This window comes from Cryptomeria japonica, chromosome 11, assembly GCF_030272615.1.
Source record: "Cryptomeria japonica chromosome 11, Sugi_1.0, whole genome shotgun sequence".
Lineage (NCBI taxonomy): Eukaryota > Viridiplantae > Streptophyta > Pinopsida > Cupressales > Cupressaceae > Cryptomeria > Cryptomeria japonica.
This window is the reverse complement of record NC_081415.1, coordinates 675,792,412-675,818,453: the sequence shown is the minus strand read 5'-3', so window position 1 is coordinate 675,818,453 and position 26,042 is coordinate 675,792,412. Positions and strand designations below refer to the sequence as shown.

Genomic DNA, 26,042 nt, shown 5'->3' with positions numbered 1-26,042 from the left:
TGTAAAAAACCTTGCTTTGGGCACACACTACCTACCCCAACATAATTGAATAGGGATATTAGATCTTTCCCTTTACTGCCAATTAGCAGTGTTTTTATATCCCTCCTTAGCATTATATTTTTCATATTTAGACCTTGCCCATATTAATTTATCCCCTCCATTTCTAAAATACATCTCTTATTGCTTAATAACTTGTGTTAACAATGAGGTTTTTACCACTAGTAAAGGAAGCTAAGATAAACCTTTCCATTCCCATCCTAAAGACGGGTCACCATTAGGGAAGATTTCTTATTCTCCCACTTTAACTTCCCAATATTTTTTATTAAGTTAAAAATAGGTTTTACAGGGACACGTAACCACAGAGTTTACAAGCCAGATAAAATATTCAAATAAATTCCACTAAGACAAGAAAGCTGCTAAACAGACATAAAATGACAACAACAATGAGACAAAAGTCAGCAAAAGGCCTACACCCGACAAACAAAACTAACATAAGGACTTTAATTTTTCGACATTCTTAGCTTCAAGGGTATTCATCTCCTGAGCCACATTCTTCAACTCGTGGATCTCTTGAGGTGCCAAATCCATTTTTCTTTTTAGGTTGGCTCTAGTCCTCTTCGAAGGGTCAGAATCCTCTTTCTGGCTTTTGCCTTTGTCCGCTTCCAAGTCCACAAATAAGGTCCCCTATTAGGTATTTTCCAACTTAGCCACTAAGGTGTTCATTATAGTAGCAGAATTATTCACAATTCTGCGGCTTTGCTTCATGATGGAATTCAAAGTTACCCCAATTTTGTCGATTTCCCCTTCCAAATATTTTATCTTTTTTTCATTTTCCTTCTTCGTCTTCTCCATGAGCTTCCATTTCATCCAGCTTACTAGAAACAACCTTGTTCTTTATACTCATGTCCTTAATTTCATGAAAAGCCCACTTAATAATTCTGAAATAGTAAATCGCCCCATTTCTAGCAATTGCCAAAATATCATCAAGAAATTCCCGGTCAAGCTTGAAGTAGTGGTCTTCAAATCTGAGATTAGCAGGATATCTAGGCCTATTTTCTCTGTCAGTTTGAGGGTAAGAGGTATGGGAGCTATCAGTGGAATTTGGGGTAGCAGAAGAATCCTTTGGGGAGTCCTTAGAATAGGAAACCATTTTTTTCTTGGGGAGGGATTTTTCCTTGTTTTTAGCTTTGTGAGAAGTGCCAATGAGGTTTTTCACATAGGAGACTTTTTTATTCGAGTGTTTTCTCTGTAAGGTTTTCATAGACCCAATATTATGGGGGGGGAGTCTCTTTCTCTTCCCAATCAGTGTCCCATTTACCCTCATCCTCATACATGCTAATATCAATGAGGCCCTCCTTCCTAGGCTAAAGGCGAGATGGGGTTAGACAAGGCCGACATATTAACAAAATGCTCATAGATTAACTGAATAAGGCCCGCATGTAGGACATGATATTTCCTAGGGATTTTTCGGTGTTTCTTAATACTATGTTTCAAAGAGAAAAACAAGTAGTAAGGAAAACAAATCTTTACCTTGCGTCGAAAGTGATTGAGGAGGGAAAAGTAGTAGCCGTAGACTCTGGTAAATTTGTTGTCCACCGTGATATACACCATGATAACTCTGAGCACCTCCCTCCAAAGCATCTTAACCTTCCTAGCTTCAAAATAGCTGTTAGAGATTTTGACCAGCCTCCCTTTCCTTGTCAGTTTTGGGGAATTTGATGACCACTTCATCCAAGAACTTTTTGTCGTGAAATAAATTCATCCCCTCTCTAGAGAGCCTAGTAATTTCCCCAATGATATTCTCATCAATCTTAACCTTTCTCCCAGAGTGAACAATCCCATCCTCCTTCAATTTTCTGGTGAAATACTATAATTTCAAGGTTAGCACCATGGAGCTTCTTGAGAAAAGGACTCAACCCCCTCCCCCCCCCCCCGCCCGTCTCGATATGCCTCTAGACATTTGTATTTTTCTTGTTCTTCTCACATTTGTTCAACTCAACCCTCTTCCTACTTCCCCCCATTTTCTCATAGGCAATTATTTTGTTGATCAGAGAACAAATAACCTGAACAAAGAGCCAGCAATGAAACCAAAGCACCCACAATACGTGCCATCCCTCACCACCCGTAGAAATAATTAAGGTGCCACCACCATATCGAATGATAACACTCTACCAATATCTACTCCAATTCATCATTATTAAAAAATATAACTTTCCCATGAATGATATCATAATCAATTAAGGCTCTGATGTAAGCTCCCAAATCTCTATAATCCTGCCATGTACATCAATCCATATGCTTAACCCCTTCATTGGTGAAGTAGTCAGCCACCTTATTAGCTTCCCTAAAGGCATGGGAAATTCTCACTTTGTCAAAGTTGGATAAGATAGATTTATCTTCTTCTATCCAACTTTTAATAGTACATGATAACATTTCCAACTGAGATCAAGTTGTCTATACTTCTGTAGCCTCCCCAATAATCTTTCCAAAATAAGCTTGACTCTCCATTATAGACATCCCAAGAAACAAAGTCTGCTATTACTGACTTGCATTTTAACAAGAAATTCTAGACCCTGGATTCTTTAGGAGTATTTTTCACCTTAACCATTTCTGAAGGATTTCAATTATTCAAATATTTAGATTGTAAAATTCTAACCCATTTCAGATTTGGCTATTTAATCATCTTCCACACCATTTTGGCCCCAAGAGATATACTCTGCCACTACTGATATGTCAACCCCACTCCCGCATACTCTTTTGGTTTGCAAATTTTTTCCCAAGCAATAAGGGCCCAATCTTATGCTTTTCCACCATTCCTTGCTAGAAAAAGTTCCTCATTTTTTGGATTAAATATGTATTAGCACTAGTTGTCAATGAGAGATAAGATAGAAAATAAATTGCGAGTGAATAAATCACTAATTTCAGCATCACTAACCTACCCACCCACAAGAGGCATTTCCCTTTCCAATAATTTAATCTCTTATCTATCTTATCCTTCAAAGGGTCTCATAATTTTTTATTCCTAACAACCTCATCAATTGGAAGTCCCAAATATGAACAAGATATTTCACCTCTCTTGAATTTTGAAACCTCTAGTGTATCCATCTCCTTTTTCTAAGAGGTCATGAAGAAGAAAACCTCTAATTTTTCCTTGTTAGCTTCTTGTCTCAAATCCTTTTCATAGGACATTGATATTTTCAGAAATTGCTTGGCTTCCTTTCTTTTAGTTGTTCTCAAGAGAAAGGTATCATCCACAAATTGTTGATGAGTAGCTACAATATTTCTAGAAATTCTAATACCTTTTAATAGATCCAAGGAATGTCCACTCTTAATAGTTCTCCCGAGAGCCTCTGCCAATAGAATTAAGAGAAAGTGAAATATAGGATCCCCTTGCCTTAGTCCTCTTGACACTTCAAATAAATATTTTGGGGTCCCATTTACCAAAATGGAGAATCTAGGAATTGAGATGCATTCAAAAATCCAGTCTATCCATTGCTTATGAAAACCAAAGGAATGTAATATTTTATATAAGAATCTCCAATACACCTTATTATATGCGTTCTTTATATCTAGCTTTATCAGAATTCTAGATTCTCTTATATTCTAAAGAGTGTGAATTTCATCTCGATTTATAATAACTCCATCTAATATTGCTCGGTCTAGGACAAAACCTATCTATTCTTCTGAATATCCGAGAGAAATTTTTTAAGCCTATTCGCTATTATATTATTTATGACTTTGTATAATGTATTACAAAGCAAGATTGGCTAGAATTCTTCCAATTTCAAAGTTCTATCCTTTTTTGGAAATGAGGACTACAAATGAATTATTGACTTCTCTAAGAAACTTCCCTAAATTCCTTATTGCTTTTAGAGCCTCAAACATATATTTCCCTAGAATGTTCAAACAATTTTGAAAAAAGCTTGCTAGAAAGTCATCTGGTCATGGAGCCTTATCTGGATTTAATTGGTTCAATTAAGTCCTACTTCTGAGAGAGAAATATTAGAATTTAAGCCCCTCTTCTACTCCTCAGATATAATCTTCAAAATAAATTTCAAGAAAGCCTCTTGATCATATAACCTTGAGCCCTCTTGGTTTTTTGTTTTTTTTTCAAATAAATTAATTATCCGACTTCGAATAACTATAGGGTCCTCAATTACTAATCCTTCCAACTCTAGTCTAGAGATTTTATTTATCCCTCTCCTTTTATTTGTTATATTATAGAATTATTTAGTGTTCCTATCTCCTACCTCTAACTAATTCTCCCCTGATTTCTACTTTCAAAAGATTTCTTCCTTTTATAACACATCTTCATACTCCCTCAACAATTCTTTTTTTCTGAGATTCAATTTGAGACATTCCATTCTTAATTACTTCTTCATTCAGAGATTTTAACTCCTCTTCAATTCTACCCTTAGTCTAAAAGATGTTTTTGAAATGTGCCCTATTCCATTCAACCAACCTTTTCTTAACATGTTTTAATCATGATATGAAAAAAAACATCTTAGAGCCATCAAATTGTTCTCCTTTCCACCATATCTCTATCATATTTAGAAAATGTGCATCCTTGAACCACATATTTTTAAATTTGAATATATTTAAATATATTACATCCTTAAAATTATATGTAATAACTATAATTGTCTTATTTTCAAGAATATAGAATTTATTTAATTCACTTTTACAATACTTTTCAAAACCACTTGGACCACAAATATGGTGATGTCCATTATTATATTAGCTCTCTTCTTAGTTATTTATTATTTATGAAATAGTTTTTGAAAAAAGAATTGAAGACCCCTAATAATACTTTGGTGTTCAAAGTTTCATTGGCGAGAAAGTGAGAGGCAAAGTTGCTATCATAGTATAGAATGCTAGTAGTATAATATTTCACACACCCTTCTTCAACACCTTCCACATATCATTTTTTAGGTTTTTAAAATGCTACCAACTATGTAGTTGAGAAATGAAACTCCCAAGCTTTCTGACCCCATGAAGATCAACGTGTTGAGGCCATTCTTGAAAAAAAATTCATGACACCCATGTCCTCTTCAAAACTCATTTTAACATAAATATGATTCATTCATATAGTCTTTTATATAATGTATGAAAAACAATATATTATATTAGGAATGAATACAATATAAAACAAAATATATTAGAAAAAATCATATTTATGAATCGATATATTCTTTTCAACTCAACTATGGCGACAAATAAATTTGTTGGGTTATGCAAGAACTGTGGTATGTTTGGAAAGTATAGAAGATGGGGTTTTGCGAACATAAATATGTGTGGAAGATAGAAGGAATGGAAGCCCCAGACTTAGGCATGGGAAAAACAGGAGGGGAGAAGCCTTTACAATGACAGGAAAAGAAACTTCCAGAGCCCTTGCAGAATGTTTAATAACAGGGGTGGTTGATCACCATGGAGGCTTGTCTTTTCCATCACTAAGGAGGAAACGAATGAGGAAAATAGGAGTGCATTTGAAAAATAATGGAAACCCAAAGGCTAGGTGACTACTGAGGAAACTAAAAAGATGTGTAATCCATTAACTACTCATGAATGAGTTATGATGCTTTCCTTAGATTCTCAAGCCTAGAATAGGTCACTATCCTATTTCAGAGAGAATGTTTTTTTTTAAATGGGTAGGGATTCATTGGCTTTTGGCCATGAAAGGAAATGGTTCTCTAAAAACTAGAAATTTGCCTATGAAATCAAGACCATGCCAAATGGCTATTACATGGTTATTGGGGAGGATGGAAAACTCAAAAAATGGGTTGTAAATAATGACCCTTTTTTCATGAGAGGAAGAGGGATGTATTTTAAAGAATGGGATCCAAACTTCGACCCTCTAAAATCAACTATTGAAGAGATCCCAATCTAGCTGAAACTATATAACCTCCCAAGGGAATACTAGGATTTGTATATTCCTCAAAAAATTGGGAACAAGTTAGGTGTTTTTATTAAAGTAGATAAAGCCATTGAGGAAAAATATTCTATTATGTACACAAGAATCTATATTGGCTGGAAGCCCCATTCTCCACTGTCAAATACCTTAGAGATCAAAATTAATGCAGGGTTATGGATTCAAAAAGTAAAAGTGGAGGAGATTATGGAGCATAGTTGAGTTAGTAAAGGGGAGGGAGACATAGAAGGGAAATGTATGGTACAAAAAGGAAAATCCACAACATTGAAATAGTTGATGAATAAAATAGCAATTTTTTGTGACCCAATGCGTACTGCAGATTTGAACATTCCAGAGGAAATGAGCAAAGATAGGGGTAATAGGAAGATCTAAAGTCTAACCTAGATATGATCAAGAGTGACCTACTAAACTATTACAATGAAGGATATAATATGGATAAGAAGCATAATGAAACCCAAGGGGAGCATAATCAAGAGAATGAGGGGAATGTAGAGGGGCTCGGTAAGGAAAGTGATTTAAAGTCAAGAAATCAAATCGGAGATGTAGGGGAATATAGTAAGGAAGTCATGACCTAGTAGAAGAAGCTTTGGCAAAAGTGGAAGGTGCAATAATATCTTTACAAAATGGAAGAAATGAGGCGATAAAATCAAACATGCTTTAGGGCAAGACAACTCATTACAAAGGGGTCGATGAAGAGGACATAGTCAAAGATATACATGAATCATCGATTAAGTGTAGAGAGGGAGAAAAATTGATTAAAAATGATAGCCATTAGATTAGTGAAGATGAGGTAGAGTATAAGTCGGTAGGGAATGATTTAGAAGAAAATGAACTATGGGGTTTTGAAGACTATTTGGCTATTAGAGAAGTGAGAAAAATATCAAAATCCAAATTGGGATTATAGACTTGTACGATAGGAGAAAATAATGCAACGGGAAGTATAATCGAGTGAAGTTGGAAGTGGTTGGGTGTGCAAAAGGCCAGAAAAAATTTTTAGTAGGAAGGGGAATTCTCTTCTTGAGGGCCAATGAAGATCTTAAGTTGGAATGTTAGGGCTACAATTCCCCTAACAAGAAATGACTGATCAAGAGATGCTTTGACCTATTGTAAGTAGATTTCATGATATTGTAAGAAAAAAAATTAGGGAAATATGAAGCGAATAACATTTTTAACAATAGGGGAAGATGGTGGTTAGTTAGAGTTATTATGATAGATAGATGGTCATTAGTTAGAGTTAGCATGTTTAGTTACAGAGACATGTTATTTTTTTATCATTTTGTAGGGTTGGATTTGGATCTTTGTGACTAGTTGTTTGAGGCCAGGGCTTTTGTTGTTGTTCTATGATTTTGTTGTTTCATAGGTTCAGGGCCTTCTCCCTACTACATAATAAAAAAACAATATGAGAAGATGGAAAAGCATAATGGTGGAAGCTACAGGGGAAATATGGGGTTTAGGTAATGGTATGGAACTCAAACGCAATGAACATGAAGAGTGAACAACACTCAAATCATTAGCACGTTGCAAACATCTCATCTTTAATAGATGGTAATGAATGGGTGTTGATCAATTGTTATGGCCTAACAAAGCTTGGTGATAAAAAGAACTATTGGAACCAAGTTTCTGAAGTGATTCAATAGCATGAATAATTAGTGATCTTTGTAGGGGATGATTTCAATGCTATCTTAAAATATTTGGATAAAAGAGGAGGATGAGTAGATATTGAAGGTGTGAATAATGAGTTCTAGAAATTCATTTTGAAATGTGGATTGATGGAAATTTCTCCCAAAAATGGAACTTTTACTTGGACCAATAAAAGAGCAAGATCAACACACATTGCGAAAAAAATAGACAGGTTCTTTGTAGTTGGTCCTTGGGAAGAGAGGTCATTAATTTTTGAAGAAAACATTGTTCTGTTTATGGGATCAAGTCACTTACCTTTTTCCTTGATTGCTCAAACAGATTCGATTCCCATTTGATGTCCCTTCAAATTTGAAAAAATGTGGCTTAGATATCCAATGATTATAGATTTGATTGATGAATGGTGGAAGAAAGCTCTAGAAGTGTTAGGGAAACATGCCTATCAGTTTATCAATAGATTGAAATTTGTCAAAAAAAATTTGACAAAATGGAATAGAGTTAGTTTCATAAACATCTTTGAAGAAAAGTTGCAAGTGGAATCAAGATTGGAAGCTCTTTAAAATAAAATAGTTTAGTCAGGTATGGAGAGAGAGGATCATTCCAAGAAGAAAGCTTTAAATACCAAGTATGAATTAATTTTAGCTAGAGAAGAAATATTCTAGAAACAAAAATCAAGGGAGTGTTGGCTTAAGGAAAGAGATATAAATACAAGATTTGTTCATTATTTAGTAAGAGATAAGAGATATAAAAATAGAATCTATATGAAACAAAATAAAGATGGTATAAATTTTACAAAGGATGAAGATATTTGTAAGGAAGTGATTAAGCATTTGAAAAAGATTTCATCAGAAGGACATCCAGAAGATTTAAATCTTTCTACAAAAATGCTTAGAGGGATATGGGCTAGCATATCAGAGTAGAAAAATAAGGCTCTCTACATGCCAGTCACTATGGAAGAAGTGAAGACATCAAGGCTAGATAAATTTCTAACATCATTTTACCAAAAATTCTGGGAGATTATTTCAAAAGACCTATGGAAAGTGGTGGACGAATCAAGAAAAGAAACTCATATTGCAAGGGATTTAAACAACACCTTTGTAGCATTAATCCCCCAAAAAGATAAAGCAACATCCTTTGAAGATTTTGGGCCAATATCCTTAAGTAACACATTGTACAAGGTAATTTTTAATATCATCTTTGAAGAATAGAGTGGCTTCATCCATCAAAGATGCATCTTAGAAGGAATAATACTAGCTCATGAAGCCATTCACACTACCAAGAGGACCAAAGTAGATAGAATGATTATTAAGCTAGATATGAGGAAGGCCTATGAAAAAGTGGATAGGAATTTCTTATTATTAGTCTTGAGAAATTTTGGTTTCTATGAGGAGTGGGTTGTGTGGATCAGGATTTGCATCATTACTCCAAAATTCTCCATTCTCATTAATGGTAGCCCCCGAGGCTTTTTTGAGACAAATAGAGTGTTTAGACAAGGTGATCCCCTTTCCCCATATTTATTTATTTTAATGGATGAACTTTTGGGGAGATTCATCAAGAAATTTACAATAGAGGAAAAATGGAAGGGAATTTGTATAACACCCAATATAGAAAATACTACACATCAACAATTTGCTCATGATACAATCCTATTTAGAGAATCATCATTAAAGGAAGAAAGGTGTACTAAACAATATTTGAACAAATATTATTTGGTTTTGGGGAAAAAGGTTAATTGACACAAATCATAAGTATATTTCTTTAACTCAAACATTAGCAAGCATAGATAAATTGCAAGAATTTTGGAAATCGAAGCAGGACTACCACCGGAAATATTTTTAGGAACCCCGTTGTTTTTAGGAGGGAACAAATCACCTTTGTAGAATAAACTTGTTGATAGTTGTTTGAATAAGATGGAAGGATGGAAAATTACATGGTTACTGATTGTAGGTAAAATTTTAATCCTTAAGGTAGTAATATCAACTATTCTTATTTATTATATGATGTGTTTTAAAGTACTAGGTAAAGTTAGAATTATAAGCCATAAAATATGAAAGTTGTTTTGGAATAAAAAGAATGAACAAGAGAAGATCATACTTCTAGCATGGCAGACAACATGTAAGATGAAAGAAGCAAGGGGTGATAGCCTAATAAATTAGCATTGATTGAATGAAGCTATGGGGGCCAAATTAGTGTAGAATATCTACTCAAAACCAAATCAGCAATGGACACAAAAATTTAAGGAAAAAATATCTTGACAATAATAGAAAGGATCATATTTTAACTATCCAAAATCCTCCCAATGGATCTGTAATATGGAACTTTATTATTTCGTGTAGACATGTAATCACAAACCACATCTCTTGGCAGATTGGTAATGGGAAAAGTACTGACTTTTGGATGTACTTGTTGGGAAGGGTACAAGCAAGTGGGTGAAGATCAAGAGTGTGATTTGGTAAAGAGTGTTCATTTGCAAATGAGGGAGTAAAGTGTGTGACTAAGTAGTATTTTCTATAGAGGAGGGAGAGATGCCATGAAAGTGGAAATGGAAGGATACCAGTGAACTGACCATCTCATTTCAGCATGAGGAATTATTCAAAAAATTCGTAGATAGAAGGATAATTATCTTTATTGAGGTTGAAGATGAGTTTTTTGGTGGAAGATGAGTTTTTTTGGTGTGGGGCAAAAAATGGGAAATACTTAGTAAAAGAAGGGTAGTAGATTTTGGAATAAGAGGGAGAAGGAGAAAAATGGCCTCAAAAAATTATGTGGAACAAGCACTATCTCCCAAAGGTAAGATCTTTTTCATGACTTTCAATAAGAGGATGAATCTTATCAGGGGACAGATTAACCAAATTGGACTTTCATGGACTATTTATATGTAGTCTGTGCAAAAAATCAAAGGAGACATTAGACCATTTACTTTTGCATTATATGTTTTGAACAGAGCATTGGCATTTTGTTAGGAGAAGAATTGGATGGAAAACTCCTATTCCAACAAAATTATTGGAATGATTCAATAGTTGGAATTTAGAAGGTGTAACATCTATTTACTCTTACATTTGGTATATCATTCCTTCACTTGTTGATTTGGGAAATTTGGAAATCAAGAAATAGAGGAGTTTTTTCGAGGAAGGAGGAGCCCATGTGGCGCTTCCTCACATGGATGGAATTAGCAATCTTAAAAGTTATCACTACTACGTCCTCTCAATAGAATTTTCAAAAATATCCTATGATAATGATGGACAAGTTGATTCAAGCTCAATGGCCTTGGTTGAAATTTAGGCCTATCCAGGGGTAGTTAAGGGTTGATCCTTATAGTTTGCAGAAGAAGAATGTGAGATGGGAAATGCCGAATAAAGGATGGGTAAAGATAAACTTCGACAGTGCCTCTAAAGGAAATCCTAGAGTTTCTGGGGTAGGATGTGTGGCCTGGAATGGATATGGAGTGATTCTAGTGATTGGAGCCCAAAGAATCAAGGATGGAACCAATAATGAGGTTGAAGCTCATGTGACCTTTCTTTCGATTGGATTAGGAAGACACCTTTGTGTATCTAGATTAGATCTAGAAGGTGACTCACGGTTAAATGTAAATACTCTAGCATCAGGGTAAACTCAAAATTGGAAGATTAATAGATACATCCGACTAATTTTGAACCTCTTTTAATAATTCCAATATTTTAAATTATCCCATATTCTAAGGGAAGGAAATGTACTTGTGGATAGAGCTTCGAATTGGGGGTGTGGACTTGATAGGGTGGATGTAATTCGGTTGTAGCACGAGAAAGATAATATCCCTTTCCCAATTGATGAGGATGTTGATAGTGAGGATGAAGTGATGGATGAGGGTTTGTAAGGCATAGTCTTTCATTGGTGTGTGTATGCAAGATTTTAGTTTAATGAGCTAAATAATTTAAAAAACTAGAAACTGACACACCAATGAAACTTTTGAATATAAAGATTAACTAAGCATAAACTAATTAAATAAGCTAATCCTCCAAGGTGTGTCTCATTGTTCTGTAGCTCATAGGATTCCTCAAGTCAATGGTTTCTCTCAAATCATTGAGCAACTTACTTTTGAAATGACAACTCCAAGAACGAGTGATAATGGATGAAAATGATCTATATACAAGATGCAGCTAAGATCTATATGATATGATAAGCTTACTCAGATATGATTAGTTGTGTTATGATGAAGATAATGATATGATAAAGAAACTAACAAGCTATGATAACATGATTCATTATTAAAATGCTATGTTAATATGCTCCTAAATGATTAAAATACTAATTTTCAAAGAGATACAAATGCTTGATGAAAGTAGACTATAATCTAGATATATGAAACCTGGATATGAATAATGAGAGAAATGAGCCCTATTTATAGAAGAAATGGGCAATTCGATGGTTAAGATTCAATAATCTTAACAAGGGCTAGTATTGAATGATCCTGAATCCCTGTGATACTTTCAACCCAATCTCATGTTGACAAGTGTCACCATGAGAAGGCTTGAGAGGAGATAGAAGAGGCATTAAATGCCTGAGAAGACATGGTGGTCACCCTAGGGGGTAAGGTTAGGGTTGAGTTATTGGATAATCCTTTTGTCCAAAGGATAAACTCTTGTGAAAGAGTTAATGGATAACCATGGTCAAAGAAATGAATTCTTAAAGAGACCCATGGGTTAGAGAAGGGTTAAGTTAGAGAGAAAATCTCTAACCAAGGGTCAAGTTTGAGTTAATCGTTAATGGTTATTGAAGACTTTGGAGGTTAGCTTGTTGAAGACATAAAACCTTTAATGGTTTATGAAGACTTTGGGGATTTTTGAGAAGTGACCCTCCCTTAAGGAATGTGCAAATGTTTAAGAGGTAATTAGGTTAATTAGGATGGTTTAGAAGAATCTAGAAGGGGGATTAGATATGCAAGTGGGAGGATATTTTTGGATTTAATTTTGAAATAAAATGATTTATTTCAAAAAGTGGTTACAACTTGCATTGAAAGGATTTTTAAATAAATTTGATTTATTTAAATAGGAGAAAGATTTAAATTAAATGTAAATTTAACTAAATAGGAAATGGGGATTTAATTAAATAAAAATGCTTTATTTAATTAAAGGTTAGAATGTGGTCAATTGGATTAAATTAAATAAATTGAATAATTTATTTAATCAATAGAAGAATGTGGGGGGAGAATTAATTAAATATGATTTAATTAATAAAGGAATTGATTTAATGGAATAAATAAACATTGAATATTTATTTAATCAAATGGTTAGATTTATACGTCTACAATGTGAAATGGCAGAGGAAGAAGTCGTCTATGCATATTGGCAAACTAACTTCAACGTCATCGGTCTCGAACACCTCAACCTAAGGAGTGCATCAATCAAAGAAAGATGAATGGATTAAAATGGTCCAAATCCATTCCAAACTCTAAATCGAAGGAGTAAGGAAGGAGACAGAGAGGCAAGTAGAGATTTAGAGGGAAGGAAAATAGTAGAGGGTGCAGACAGAACATATATGCAGGCCAAATTTTCTTTCGAGGTTGCCAAGCTACAAGGAGCATTCAAAGGGGTAGTAACAGAGGAGCGAATGAAGCACATGGATGCATGCGGCTGAGTTTGAGTCACCTTTCAGACCTTTTCTAATATGGGGAGTAAATGATGATCACGAAGCAAGAAGAGCTAAAGCAAAGGATGGATGGAGGCATATTAAGGAATACCTCAAAGATAGAGAGGTTGCTTTACAAGATCAAGAGGAAGAGGATGGAATGAAGAAGAACACTTGGTGAAGTCATAATTTAGAAAGGAGGATTATTGGCTTAGTAGAGGTTTCACCAAAGGAGAATCTTCCAAATAGTCAAGATTTTTGTATTTGTATGACCCCTTAATATATGTATCTAGCTTGTCATGGAGGAAAGGAAATCTATAACAATGTTTAAAGGGGTAGGTAAATAGTTGAAAGTCTAGAAACTGTTTGCAAATTTTGAAGTGGATTAGGAGAGTACGAATAGGGGAATGGATGATCAAGTATGTAAGGGATATGTTAAGTAGATATGTAACTATTTTAGTAATTAATACAATATATAACTTTTAAGATTAATTTTATTTTATTAATCGATACAATTTAAATTCAAATTTATTGGAAACGCTCCTCAAGATCAACAATGTGCATTTCCTACTTAACAAAATAAGAAAAAATATATTAGTTCAATTTTTTAATAACATATACAAACTTAAAACTCATTTTAACATAAATGTCGTTCATTCCTAAACTCTTTTACACAATATCTAATATGCATCACAAACTATAACATATTATGAATGAATATAATATAAATGAAACATATTAGAAACACCAATATTTCTGCATAAATATAATATAAATTCAAACATATTAGAAACACTCTTCAAGAACAACAATATACATTTCCTACTTATCAAAACAAGAAAAAATCTATTAATTACACTATTCTAATAACAAATACTAACTACCGAACATCTCTAAAAATGTCTTCTTTCATAAAATATATATATATATAGCAGTATAAGTCACCTAAAGAATTGATAAAATATAAATAGCAGTATAAGTCACCTATAAAATTGATAAAATATGTATATCAGTATTAAGTCACCAATGAAAAAGAATAAGGCGGTAGTTTTGTCGCATTCAAAATGTTTCTAGTACGACGGAAAAGTTCAGATCCATCCTACTATTCCAACTGAATCCTCTGACCAAAAATATTAATTCATGGTCAAACAATTTCTTTTTACTTTTTTTTTTTTTTAAGTCGTCCATTTTCTCATTGATTATTTTTCACGGTAATAGCGACAAGCAACAAGCTTAGTGGGCGGCCTAAGTTATTCCACGAATATAACAACTATGACAAGCTATGTGTAGCAGCCGTTGAATTGGTAGGTTGTGTGAGCGTCACAAAATAAGCAAGATTTGACTCTTTAGCAACCACTTCAAATTTGCAATAGGAAGGATGACTCTATTTATAAAGGGCACCCGGATAGACTTTAATGCACATATTAACTCTCCAAACACCACTGAATCCTCCTCACAAATCTTCCACCGTCTTCCTCCCTTTTATATCTTTGCTTCGTATGAAAATCTTCATCCATTGATCTCTCCCGAACTCATAAACTCAATTCATTGCTGAGGTATTTCACAGCCCTGTAAGAAGAAACAAGTAGACATTAATATAGTTTGCAGTGAGAATGGATCAGGAGGCCGAAGTCCCCTCGTATTTTGTGTGTTCAATATCCATGCAAATCATGCGGGATCCTGTAACCGTCTGCACGGGCGTCACCTACGAAAGGGAGAGCATTGAGAAATGGATATATAAGTTGCGGAAGAACACTTGCCCCGCAACAATGCAAGTCCTCCACAACCGGCAGCTCACACCCAACCACACCCTCCGCCGCCTCATTCAGCAGTGGAGCATCGCCAACTCCTCCATGGGCGTCCCACGCATCACGCCACCCGACGATCCCCTCGATACCAAACACCTCAACGGATTGCTGCGAGACATCGAAGCCTGCCCATCGCCGCCCTTTCTTTTGAAGGCCTTGAAAAGACTGAGGGCACTGGCAGACAAGAACGACACCAACAAACGGTGCATCGCTTCATCGAAAGCACCGGCTGCCTTGATTTCCATCATTGAAAGCCAATCCGCAGAAGCCGACGAAACCGGATGCTGCTGCGATGTCGCGGTTGCATGCGAAGAAGCCTTGCGGATTCTCCATTCTCTTCACTTGCCGGACGAGGCCTTAGATCCGCTTGTCACCCCCAGATGCCTGGCTTCGCTTGGTTCTATTCTTAAGAGGGGCACCTCCAACTCTCGCCTTTATGCCGCCATGCTCTTACAGAAAGCGTCAATGAAAAGCGTAGAACAATTTGTAATGAACGGCAACGATGATTTAATGGAAGGGCTGCTAGAGCTGGTGACGGAGGAGGTGTGTCAGAAAGCTACAGTGGCCGCCCTGCAAGTGCTAACCGCAATGGCTATCAACAGCCAGCGGAGCAGAATGAAAGCTGTCGAGGCAGGGGCAGTCTCCATCTTGATCGAATCGCTTCCCGAGCAGACGGCGGAGAGGAAGAGCAGCTGCGAGAGAATGTTATGTCTTCTCGACGTGTTATGCAGATGCTCCGAAGGAAGGGTTGCAATGGCCGATCACGCCATGGGCATCCCTGCGATCTCTAAGAAAATGTTGCGAGTATCACAATCGGCAACTGAGAAAGCTGTAGGGATCCTTTGGTCGCTTTGCCGATTCTGTCCGTCAGAGCGTATTTTAAAGGAGATGTTGGAGGTCGGCACCGTGATAAAGTTGTTGATGCTCCTGCAGGCCGACTGCACGCCCAAAACAAAGTGGAAGGCAACGGAGATGCTGAGACTGCATGGTAACTACTGGAGGAGCTCGCCATGTTTTCCATCAAGGATGTGTACTTTGAATCTATGATAATCTATCTTTTTATTTTTGTTTTAGATCATCACAAAATGTAAAAGTTGCGAATATGAATACAATTGCAGAAAAAGGAGAAACCCCCGCACCTCAATTGAAGGAGGATCTTTGCGCTTTAAGCTTATTCGCAACCTTTGATAAAGCGCAAGATTGTATCTGATTTTCTTCGTATAACGATTTAGATAAATACTTTTCAATCCAAGCTTATTTCCCAATGAATTAATAAACTAAACTTTCATTTATTTTTGTGTATGTCTATAGCTTCTCAATCCAAGCTTTTATAAGGGGATGAAATGGAAATAGTTCATACGTGGGTGTCATCATTTACATTTTCAGATAATCTGAAGTTTTTTCATTCAATTACTGACGTTTCTGAAAATGGATCCTTATCTTTTTCCGTGGACTATTTCCTTTCACTTATAGTCTATTGCCGCGTAGGTATTATTTATGGATTTCTATAGGCCACAGACATGGCAGGAAAGGGTATGAAATGTAGAAATCTACATCAAAAATATCATATCAGCTTTATCTTTTGTTCTCCAAGAAATAACTCTGCTGGAAACAATTCAATTATTCTTGTATCAGTTATTTCCCCATACGTGATAGTCAGCTAAGGTGAAGAACCGATTGGTGGGCACTAATCAATCGCTCTTTGGCAGACAGGATTTCCTGTTGATAAGGTCAGTAACCCACAAGGTTTACCTAAAATGGGCCAAGATATGCAAATTAATCCAAAATATTCACCACAATACCATAAGTTTCCCAAATCTTAAACACCTATTAAATTTCAGATATAGATCACATTTACCTCAACAACCAAAACAATAAACCTGATATACAATACTCAAATTTTCAACATAAGGTATCTTCAGTTTCTGCAGCTTCATCTTCAAGCTATCTACTATTTATAAACACAACAAAGAATAAAAATTATGCTAAATGATCGCGGGGTTCTTATTTCATCAAAGTTACCTAGGTCTTCAAATCATACATACAAACTAACAACGTATGGATCTTCATGAAAACAACAATTTCCTAATCCTTTTAAATATCTGTCGATGTCTATTTTGCTCTCTTGTAATGCTCTCTGCGGTTGGATCTGAACCTATACAAATGAAAATAGGGAAGAATGGTTGTGGTGTGTAAGGGCTTGCACAAGTCAAAAATGGTGTTGGTGTTCCTACCTCAATACCAATCATGACGATGTAAAAGATAAGGTATCCTTAAAGGGATAGAGGGAAAAAAAAATGGAAATGCTGAAATGAAATGACTTTACCTTAGGTACGAAACTTCTCATGGAGTTTCACATAAAGATGGCAATACAATGCTCTTTAGATAGGTTCTACAAATGTTAATGCAATAACATAATATATATAGATCACATACATGAAATCATACTTGAATGTTGAATGTTATAGTTTATTGATCAATATGCTGAAAACTCAGATCTGAAGTGCTTGCTTGATCATTTAAATTGTAACCTAGACTTTGTGATTAATTGAAGATGTGCCTTATATAGAGTCCATAAGGTTCTTTCAAATGTAGGCCTACAACCAATGATCAAATGAAAAGATCAAGATAGGATCATTAATGAGAAAAGCTGACACTCACACACATTTCAATTTGGGCCCCTATTTATTGGGTGCCTTAGTCTACTTGAAAAGGGACCACTAAAAGGGGTGGCAATGTATTAGGATCTCATTGACTCTCCAACATTTCATTTTAGGTAATTTGCTTGGCTCTTTTACTTCTAAATCTTAGGCTTCTTCTTCTATGCAACCGCCCTCTAGCAAGTTTAGAAGAGATGGTCATTGGTCACCTCATCCAAAAGATGATTTAGAATTAACACTCATGATTATTTTAGGGAAAATCCTAGACCAATTGGGATTAGTTGTGTTTGTTGGGATAGTTCTAGTTCTATGTAAATCTTTTCTCTCTCTACCTATAGGTGTTGGAACTAATAACAAAATGTAAGCTTGTTCCCTTCTTGTTGCGCTACATTAAGCTTGTTAGCTGGTTTGGAAGACTGTTGTTTGTAAGATTGATTCTATAATCTTAATCTCTCTTCTCACTAATAATAATTTTGTGAGTTTATCTTGGCATCTCATGTCTTTTTATACTCAAATTCTTGATTTATCTCAACACTTTAGTTCCATCTATTTTGTTCATATTCCTCACAAATGAAATGTATTTTTAATTTTTTTTATTAAATGGGCTTCAAACACACCTCATGGATGAAGTTTTTGGGATTGGGATTCTCTATCTCTTGAACAAGTTTTCCAATTTTAATAGCTACTTTGGCATGATGTGGGCTAATTATTGTTCTTCTAGTTTGGGTTTTGTTAGATTCATGGGGTTTTGGAATTGTAGGTTTGTTGGTAGACCTTCTTGGCTCCTCCTTGTTTTTCTTGTTCTGATACCTATGACTATATGAAATTTTCTCTGTATTTTATTTGGAACCTTTGATTAATACATTCTAGATTTTTTCCAAAAAAAAGAATAACAAAAGCATAAATAAAGTTCAGATAGATAAATGAAAAAGACTACAAAAAATGTGCAAAAACAAAAGAAATGTACCCATATATAAAATAACAAAACTATCATATATAAGAAAAAATATAATTGTTGTTACAAATAACATTAAAAATATGCTTTAAAAAATCTTTGTTTTTGGTTTTTCAATCAATCTCAATCCTTGTGAGATTAGTTTTTTTCCTTCAAGGCGGTTATGTAATGGGTTTGGGCCCTTTCCTTTGCTACTCTAATCCCAACATTTAAAAAAATAGAAAACAATAATGTCAAATAGGACATAAGAAGGTGATCCCAAATTATCTCTCTTGAAACCTCTAAATTTTCAAAGATCTTTCTTTTCTATTGGGCCTAGTTTTCTTTAAAAAATTATAAGTTCTATAACTTAACCATATACAACAATAATATTTACAGCTTTAATGGAAGAAAATGAGAACCTAGACTCGATCACAAACATATATCCATTTGGAAGGACTTGAGGAGAAAATTCATATATAAGAGATAGAGAAATCTGTAATAGAAGATGTATAAAGATAGTTAATATTTTTGAGTTCTCTATTTTGAAGTTTTACTCAAACAGTTATGAATTCATATAGAATATAGAATAGAATAGATGTAGTATATGATGACATAAGAGCTTCAAGCTTTGAAACTATGCCTTTGAATTAAATATCTGAAGATAATGTTTAATTTTTTGTTTAATCAAAATGGGTGTTGGCCCTTCTAGTAATTTAATTATCAAAAAAAAATTACAACTTTGTCTTTAAAAAATAATATAACAATTCTAAGTTTAAGTATTTTGAAATGATGAAGTTTGAAGCATATAACATAAAAAATAAATTTGGAGGTGGCATCTTCCCTTATGGTTTTTCCTACAAGGATTTTTCTTCTTAGTGGTATTGTTTACAAGAAACCTATTGATGTGGTCTATAATATTATGTCTATGAGGAATCCTTCTTGTAAAAGGTTAAGGGATGTCTTTCAAAACCCTTTCAACTTTTCTGATCTTGACCATTCTCTTGTTATTCTGTGTAATGTTTTGTTGGGATGGTTAGGTATTTCTTTAGGTGATTATATTGGCACAATATTTTTAGATGTACATAGATATTTGTGGCCTCCTTACATGTGTGAGAAAGTCTCAGTTGAAGGTGGTCCTTTGAGTAAAAGGTTGTGGGAATCCTTTTGAAATTCACCTCTTGTCAATTATTCCCTTGGTTGTTTTGGTTCCAACTCAAGGGGTTTTTCCAAGAAGATGGTTTAGGGTGCTTTCCTAAACTCCTCTGTTCTAAAAATGTGTCTTTTTGGGCGTTGGGACCCTCGATCCCACCTCTTATTTTCTCTCATCAAAATTCTCTCTCTCAAGAAAGGGTCTTCTCTTTTTTGGTTTTTGTGGTCTCACTACTAACTTCCTCCCACTAGTCTTCTTTTTTGGCCTATTATGTTAAGGGCTAAGGCCTCCTCCCAATTTTATCTAATCATAACATAATAAATAAATTTAGCAATTACATCTAGCCTTAAAAATGATAAAAAAAAATCATTTCTTTTATCGAATTGATTCCTTTCTTGATATTCTCCCATAGTCATACCTTCAATGATGATTATATCTTATTTTTCTTTCTCCAACATATTGATATTGTGAAAATATTTCTAATATCTTATTTATTTTATTTGTAATTATTTTCCCTATGTTGATGGAATTTAAATGATACATGCTCAAATGGATTTCAATTTTGCTAGCTTGTATGTGCTTCTTATCTACCTATTTCTTGAATTATTAGAAAAGAAATTGTCTTCGTTAACTTATGGTATGACCTACATCACTAAAATTAAGTGATCGATCTAACTCTTTATTGGCGTCTTGGTTAAGGTAATTTTTAAAGGCATAATAAAATTAACTCTTTTATCATTTTTGTATTTTATTGTCATATGATTCTATCAATTTGCTCATGTGCATCTATTTTTATGTGAATAGTCATGATATAAATATTATATATCCTCTATCTTCCTCCATGTATAAGAACAATCCTCATATTATTATTTATTCATTTTTATTAATATTTTATTAAACAACTCTATTGAAAATATCTTATGATATAAGAATTTAATTTTTTTTTTTCAGTATTTTTTATTTGGATAAGATAGTCCCTATATATTCATAGTTCATCATTAAATTGAATCAAAAATCTTAAATGATCTCTAAATATTCATCATCTTTTGAAAAACTTTGTGACTTTGGTTTTTATTAGAGGAAAGCAAGTTTTGAAGGTATGAGAAACCCTTTACAACAATAGGTTTTGAGGGGACCTGAAACCCCATGTAGAAGGATTTTACGGGGATGCAGAACCCACAAAAGGAACATTGTTGCAACTAGATATTCAAATTTAAGACTAATCAATGATACACCAACAACCCAACACTAGAAAATGAACATCAAAGAACTGGCTGAACCACCAAAGAGTCCAAGGCCATCAAATAGGAGACCTCAAAGAAACATAGTCAATGGATTTTGTCAGGCACCAATAACCTAAACCAAGAGTTTTACAAGGCTTCCATAACCTGAATCGATGGATTTGGACAAGGCTCCCATAACCCGGTGATACAAAGATAGAGGGTTTTGAAAGTCTCCCAAAACCTGAAACGTGGGTTTTGACAAGGCACCCATAACCTCAAGACCCAGAAAAATAGACCACCTAAAAAATAAGGCATTGACAACCCTCAAGCAAAACCACACAATAGCTCCAGAAAAAACCATCTTCAACTCAATAGAAAATGACACCACCTCTATATGAAGATCTGAAGAAAAACTGTGATGCTGAGAAATAAACACCAAACTTCCCATTTAGATGCTCTCCACCTTTAAAGGAGAGACTGGGGCACAAAGGACAGAAAGGGGAAAGAAAACCCCAATAAATAATCACCATTTCAAATAAGAAACCATTAAAAACTAGAGGTGTATCACAGATCATACCCACATGACACTGAGCCTTAGGACAAAATACCAACTAGGCCAACTCCACCTCAATAGGAGAGACTAGGGCAACAATGATAGAAAGGGAGAAAAAAGCCCCCAGTAAGCAGTACCACTTCAAAGAAGAGTCAAAAAATAGAATAACTTTGTGCGCAACAAAACCCTTTCCTTCAAGACACTCTACTGTAGAAGGAAAACCAAACAAATCCTACAAAGATAAGAACATGAAGTCCACAAATCCTAGGCCCAAGAAGAACAAAACCAACCCAAACGCACAATAGGGTGATCCACCAAATCGCCATCCAACCAAACACATGCCCCAAAAGAGGAGAACCCATCCTCGAAGCCCATGTCCGATAAAAATCCAAGAACAACAACATCGGTCCAAAAAGCATACGCTGAAAGGCACATCAAAAGAACCAAAGCGACTACCAAAAGAAGCCACACTGACAACTAAAGAGGGGAAAAGACCGCCTCCCACCCACAACCCACACACCACTATAGAAAGACCCAATGCAAGAGAACTCCAAGAAAAGAACACAAACGAAAAGGAAAAGAAAAAATCCCAAGAATAGACCCAAATGCAAAGCCCTCAAAGGAAAGAGGACTCAAAGATTGGAACCAAAATAGGGAATGATAGAGACAGCCCAACCCCCATACCTAGTTGTGGTAGGGAAAACAAAGAGATGAAAAAAACACCAATGGATCCAGAGAAGAGCACACAAACCTAGATCAAACACAAAAATCTTTACATCCCCATCTCCATCTTCCTCCTCTGCCTCTTCACCATTATTGCTTCCTCCACAAACCCTTGCACTCCCACTCCTCCCACTCCTCCTATTCCATTCTATTTTTGTAACTTCACAACTTTGTTAATAATCTTATAACCATATGTTAATAAGTCACTAAACCATTTCTTTGTATAACTTCAAGTATATTTAATCCCATTAATGTCTAAATAATATTAATGGAGACCATGATATGTGGAACAATTAGCAATTGGGAGGAGCTAAGAGGTAAAACCAAGTTCTTAATATATGAATTCAATTGTTTAATACAATCCTTTAAATTTTTCTTTGTCTAATAATCCTCATTTTATTTTGGAAACAATAGTAACCTATAGTATAATTTTGCGATTAGATTAAATGGTTTGCATAATTGTCAAATTTACGCTAGACAATCAATAATATAATAACATTAATTTCTCTTTATCTTTGTTAGAAATAAGAGTGTAATGCATGTTATCATTCATGGTTGAGAATCCCATAAGGAAGAGATAAATACATCCTTCTTTATTTATATTGTGAAATGTCTAATAATATATTTTTTATTTTTGACATATATATTCAACCATCTAGGAACTACAATAAGTGAATAACCAACTTCTTTTGATGTTTTTTCATATTTCTAATAAACTTATATATCATATGAGGAGATAATTGTAGTGAAATTTATGATGGGTTTTTCCTTGGAGACATAGCCTTAAATATTGAGAAAAAGGAATAGGATTCTAAAGGGTAGGATGTTTCATTGGAGATAAATGAGGTATTAAAAATTTATCTAAAATATTTTCTAATAGAGAAGTGGAGAAAATAGGATATAGTAATGGAAATATAGGTAAAAGTAGAGGAGACAAAAGTGGGGGTATTAGAATTTTACTCTATCATGAGTGATGAAGAATTTGGAATTTTTGTGGAAATATGAATTGAGGGAATAGAAACATTAAGGACTTCTTTACAACATTCTTTTTTAGATGACTCATCTAATTTGGCAATAAATGTTATGTTCATCTTTACAAGTTTTGGTTCATCTCCTTCATATTCTTCTAGTTCAAGGTTTAGGACACTTAAGTTTTCAATTCTCAATGTTATGGATTACTCTTATTTTTCTATTTTCCTTTTCTATTTATAAGTATACATAGAGGTATTACCATCCTTTTCAGCTTTCCTTATATGACTTGGAAATTATAATTTAATATCAAGACAATTTAAGCATCCATTGATAATTCCTTGACTTATGACCTATATTAAATTGTCATCTTTTTATGACAAGTGTACATTAGGAATAGGTAGATAGAAAATATCTTGAGTATCACAAAAATAATCTTGAGCATTTCCTTCATGTGTATATTTTTAGAAATATTTGAATTTCAAATTATCTTATCAAAAAGGTAGTTAAAAGACTTTTTTCCCTTTTCTCACTTTATTCATCAATACAACTATCACAAAAAACATCCAATTTCAAATTTATATTTAAATAAAAAGCTTATAGATTTATCTATGTTTCCTAAAGGATTGAATTAGTTTACTTTATCATTTGAATAAAAAATAGAACTTTTTAATTGTCTTCTAAAATACACTATACATTAAAGTAAAGACAAATATATATTTTGATGCCAACTAGAAGTGATACACCTAGTCTATGGTTACTAGCTAGTACTTTATGAAATTTGCACAATTTTCTATTAAGTTCCACCAATACCAAATTATCACTCATATATTTGGATAAATTGTATAACACACTTATAAAACACACTAGTCTGGTATGTAGGAGCTTGGAAATTGGACAAATTTTTTTTCTAAAATCTACTATTTTGGTTTTGCTTCTATAAAAAGTCTTTTGCTATATAGTTTTGCATCGACTTTATCAAATAACTTATCAAGTTATTTTTTATATTTTTGAACTTTTTTAGAATACATTGAATTCAAGCTATGAATATAATTCATACAAAAAATATCCTACATCTATTACTCCATTATTTATTAATCTTAAAAAAATCTCCCTCATTTCTACTAACTAAACCAAAATATAATAAATATAAGTACAACCAATGATGGTTTGCTATTTTATTCTCTCTTCATTGTAACTTAAACGTATAAGGTTGGAACTCTTTAGCATTTGGTATTCTCAGTACTAGACCTGATAGTTATTAAATTATTAGTTTCTATCTTGAAAATGATTCAAATGCAACACCTTCAAGAGTCTTGTAGGGGTTATCAATGACTTAACCAAATAGGTTTCTTTAACATTTTATTTGCACAACTCCAGTATAGATGCTAAAAATCATTACAAGTGTCAGTTATAAGTGAAAACAAATTTATTTATAATTCATTAGTTATCATCATATTTGTTATTTATTCACTATATCAATCATTAACTTTTAATTAATTAATTAATACTATTTTTCTATGGAATAATATTACATTAGTGTAGGTTCGTTTTTAGTTTTATAGTTTAAATTAATAAATAAATTAAATAAGTTGGTTAGTTGCATTCTCGTAGGAAGTTATTCATAGAAAAATAGACTTTAAAGTCATTTGAAAATCAATATAATACAATATTGAATTAAAATTTGAACTTTATGTTTTTTAATTTTTTATCTACATTCACATATGGTATCAGAGAACAAACCATTCCTCTTCCTATAACTTTAGAAAAATTAGAGAATATAAGTGGATTAGGAACTTGTATCAGAATAATGGGGTAAACAATTTTAAGAATAATATAATTAGAGAGGGATAAGGAAAGTGTGCTAGTGACATTGTTATGGTCCTAAAGAAAGAAAGAAAAGAAAGATGTGAAGATAGAGGATGAAATTTGGTTACTTATAAAATTAAAGGAAAGATTTAGTGTTGAGACAAGTAAAGTTAGGGATGTTAATTTCAAAGAAAGTATTGAGTGAACAATTTGAGATTCAAGATGTGCTTGGATAAATCTACTATAAGTTATAATTGATGAATCCATTTCTAAGGTATGGTCATTTGATTCTGATTTTGCATAGAGAAAGGCCACAATAAAAAAATAAAAAAATTTCTGAGTTATTGTTGGATAAATTGTCACTGGTCAAAGGCATATCCATTATAGTTTATGTTATGAATAACTAGTTGGTAAATAAACCCAAGACCATTAACATGAAATTTGAGAGCCATGAAGAGTGGTATAAGGCCATTTGTTAATTTTCTAAAGGTGTTAGAATAGTTTTTATTGTTTATTTTATGCCAACACTGTTGTGTAAAGATGCTAAATAAAAGTGTGAGGAAATTTGTTTAAAAGGTAAAATTTGCAAAGTTCATCTCTGTTATTCTAAGTGTTTAAATGTCAAATGGAAGGGTGATAAGTTTTGCCGTGTCTAATATTTTTGAAAGGAATTGAAAGAGGGAAGATGAATAGTTGCAAAAGCCATTGTCATCATTGAATGAATAGAGGTGTGACATTGACAAAGGTATATGTGAATTTATTTTATACAAATTGTGTTGATTCACAAGTAGGTACAAGGGTTATAAACTGCTCAAGGGGAAGCTTTTGAAATGTATGCTCACTATATTTTACATTTAGAATTGATGATTTTATTGAACACATTTTTTATGTGAAGAGTGTGTATTGAAGGGAAGATTTAAACTTGAAACTTTGTAATTGTATTTGTGATGAAATTATTTATATGCATCATTGATAAAATTATTGAATATATATTTGAGACCTTCCCTCTTATACTTAAAATTTGTTTGAAGGTTATAAA

At 33.7% G+C, this 26,042-nt stretch overlaps 1 protein-coding gene across 1 annotated transcript; it reads left to right on the top strand.

Moving 5' to 3' along the window:
* Positions 1-14,784: 14,784 nt before the first annotated feature.
* On the top strand, positions 14,785-16,189 carry LOC131038181 (E3 ubiquitin-protein ligase PUB23-like). The gene is made up of 2 exons (XM_057970527.2): positions 14,785-15,967; positions 16,098-16,189. The coding sequence occupies exons 1-2, from the start codon at positions 14,785-14,787 to the stop codon at positions 16,187-16,189; spliced, it is 1,275 nt and encodes a 424-aa protein (XP_057826510.2).
* Positions 16,190-26,042: the final 9,853 nt, after the last annotated feature.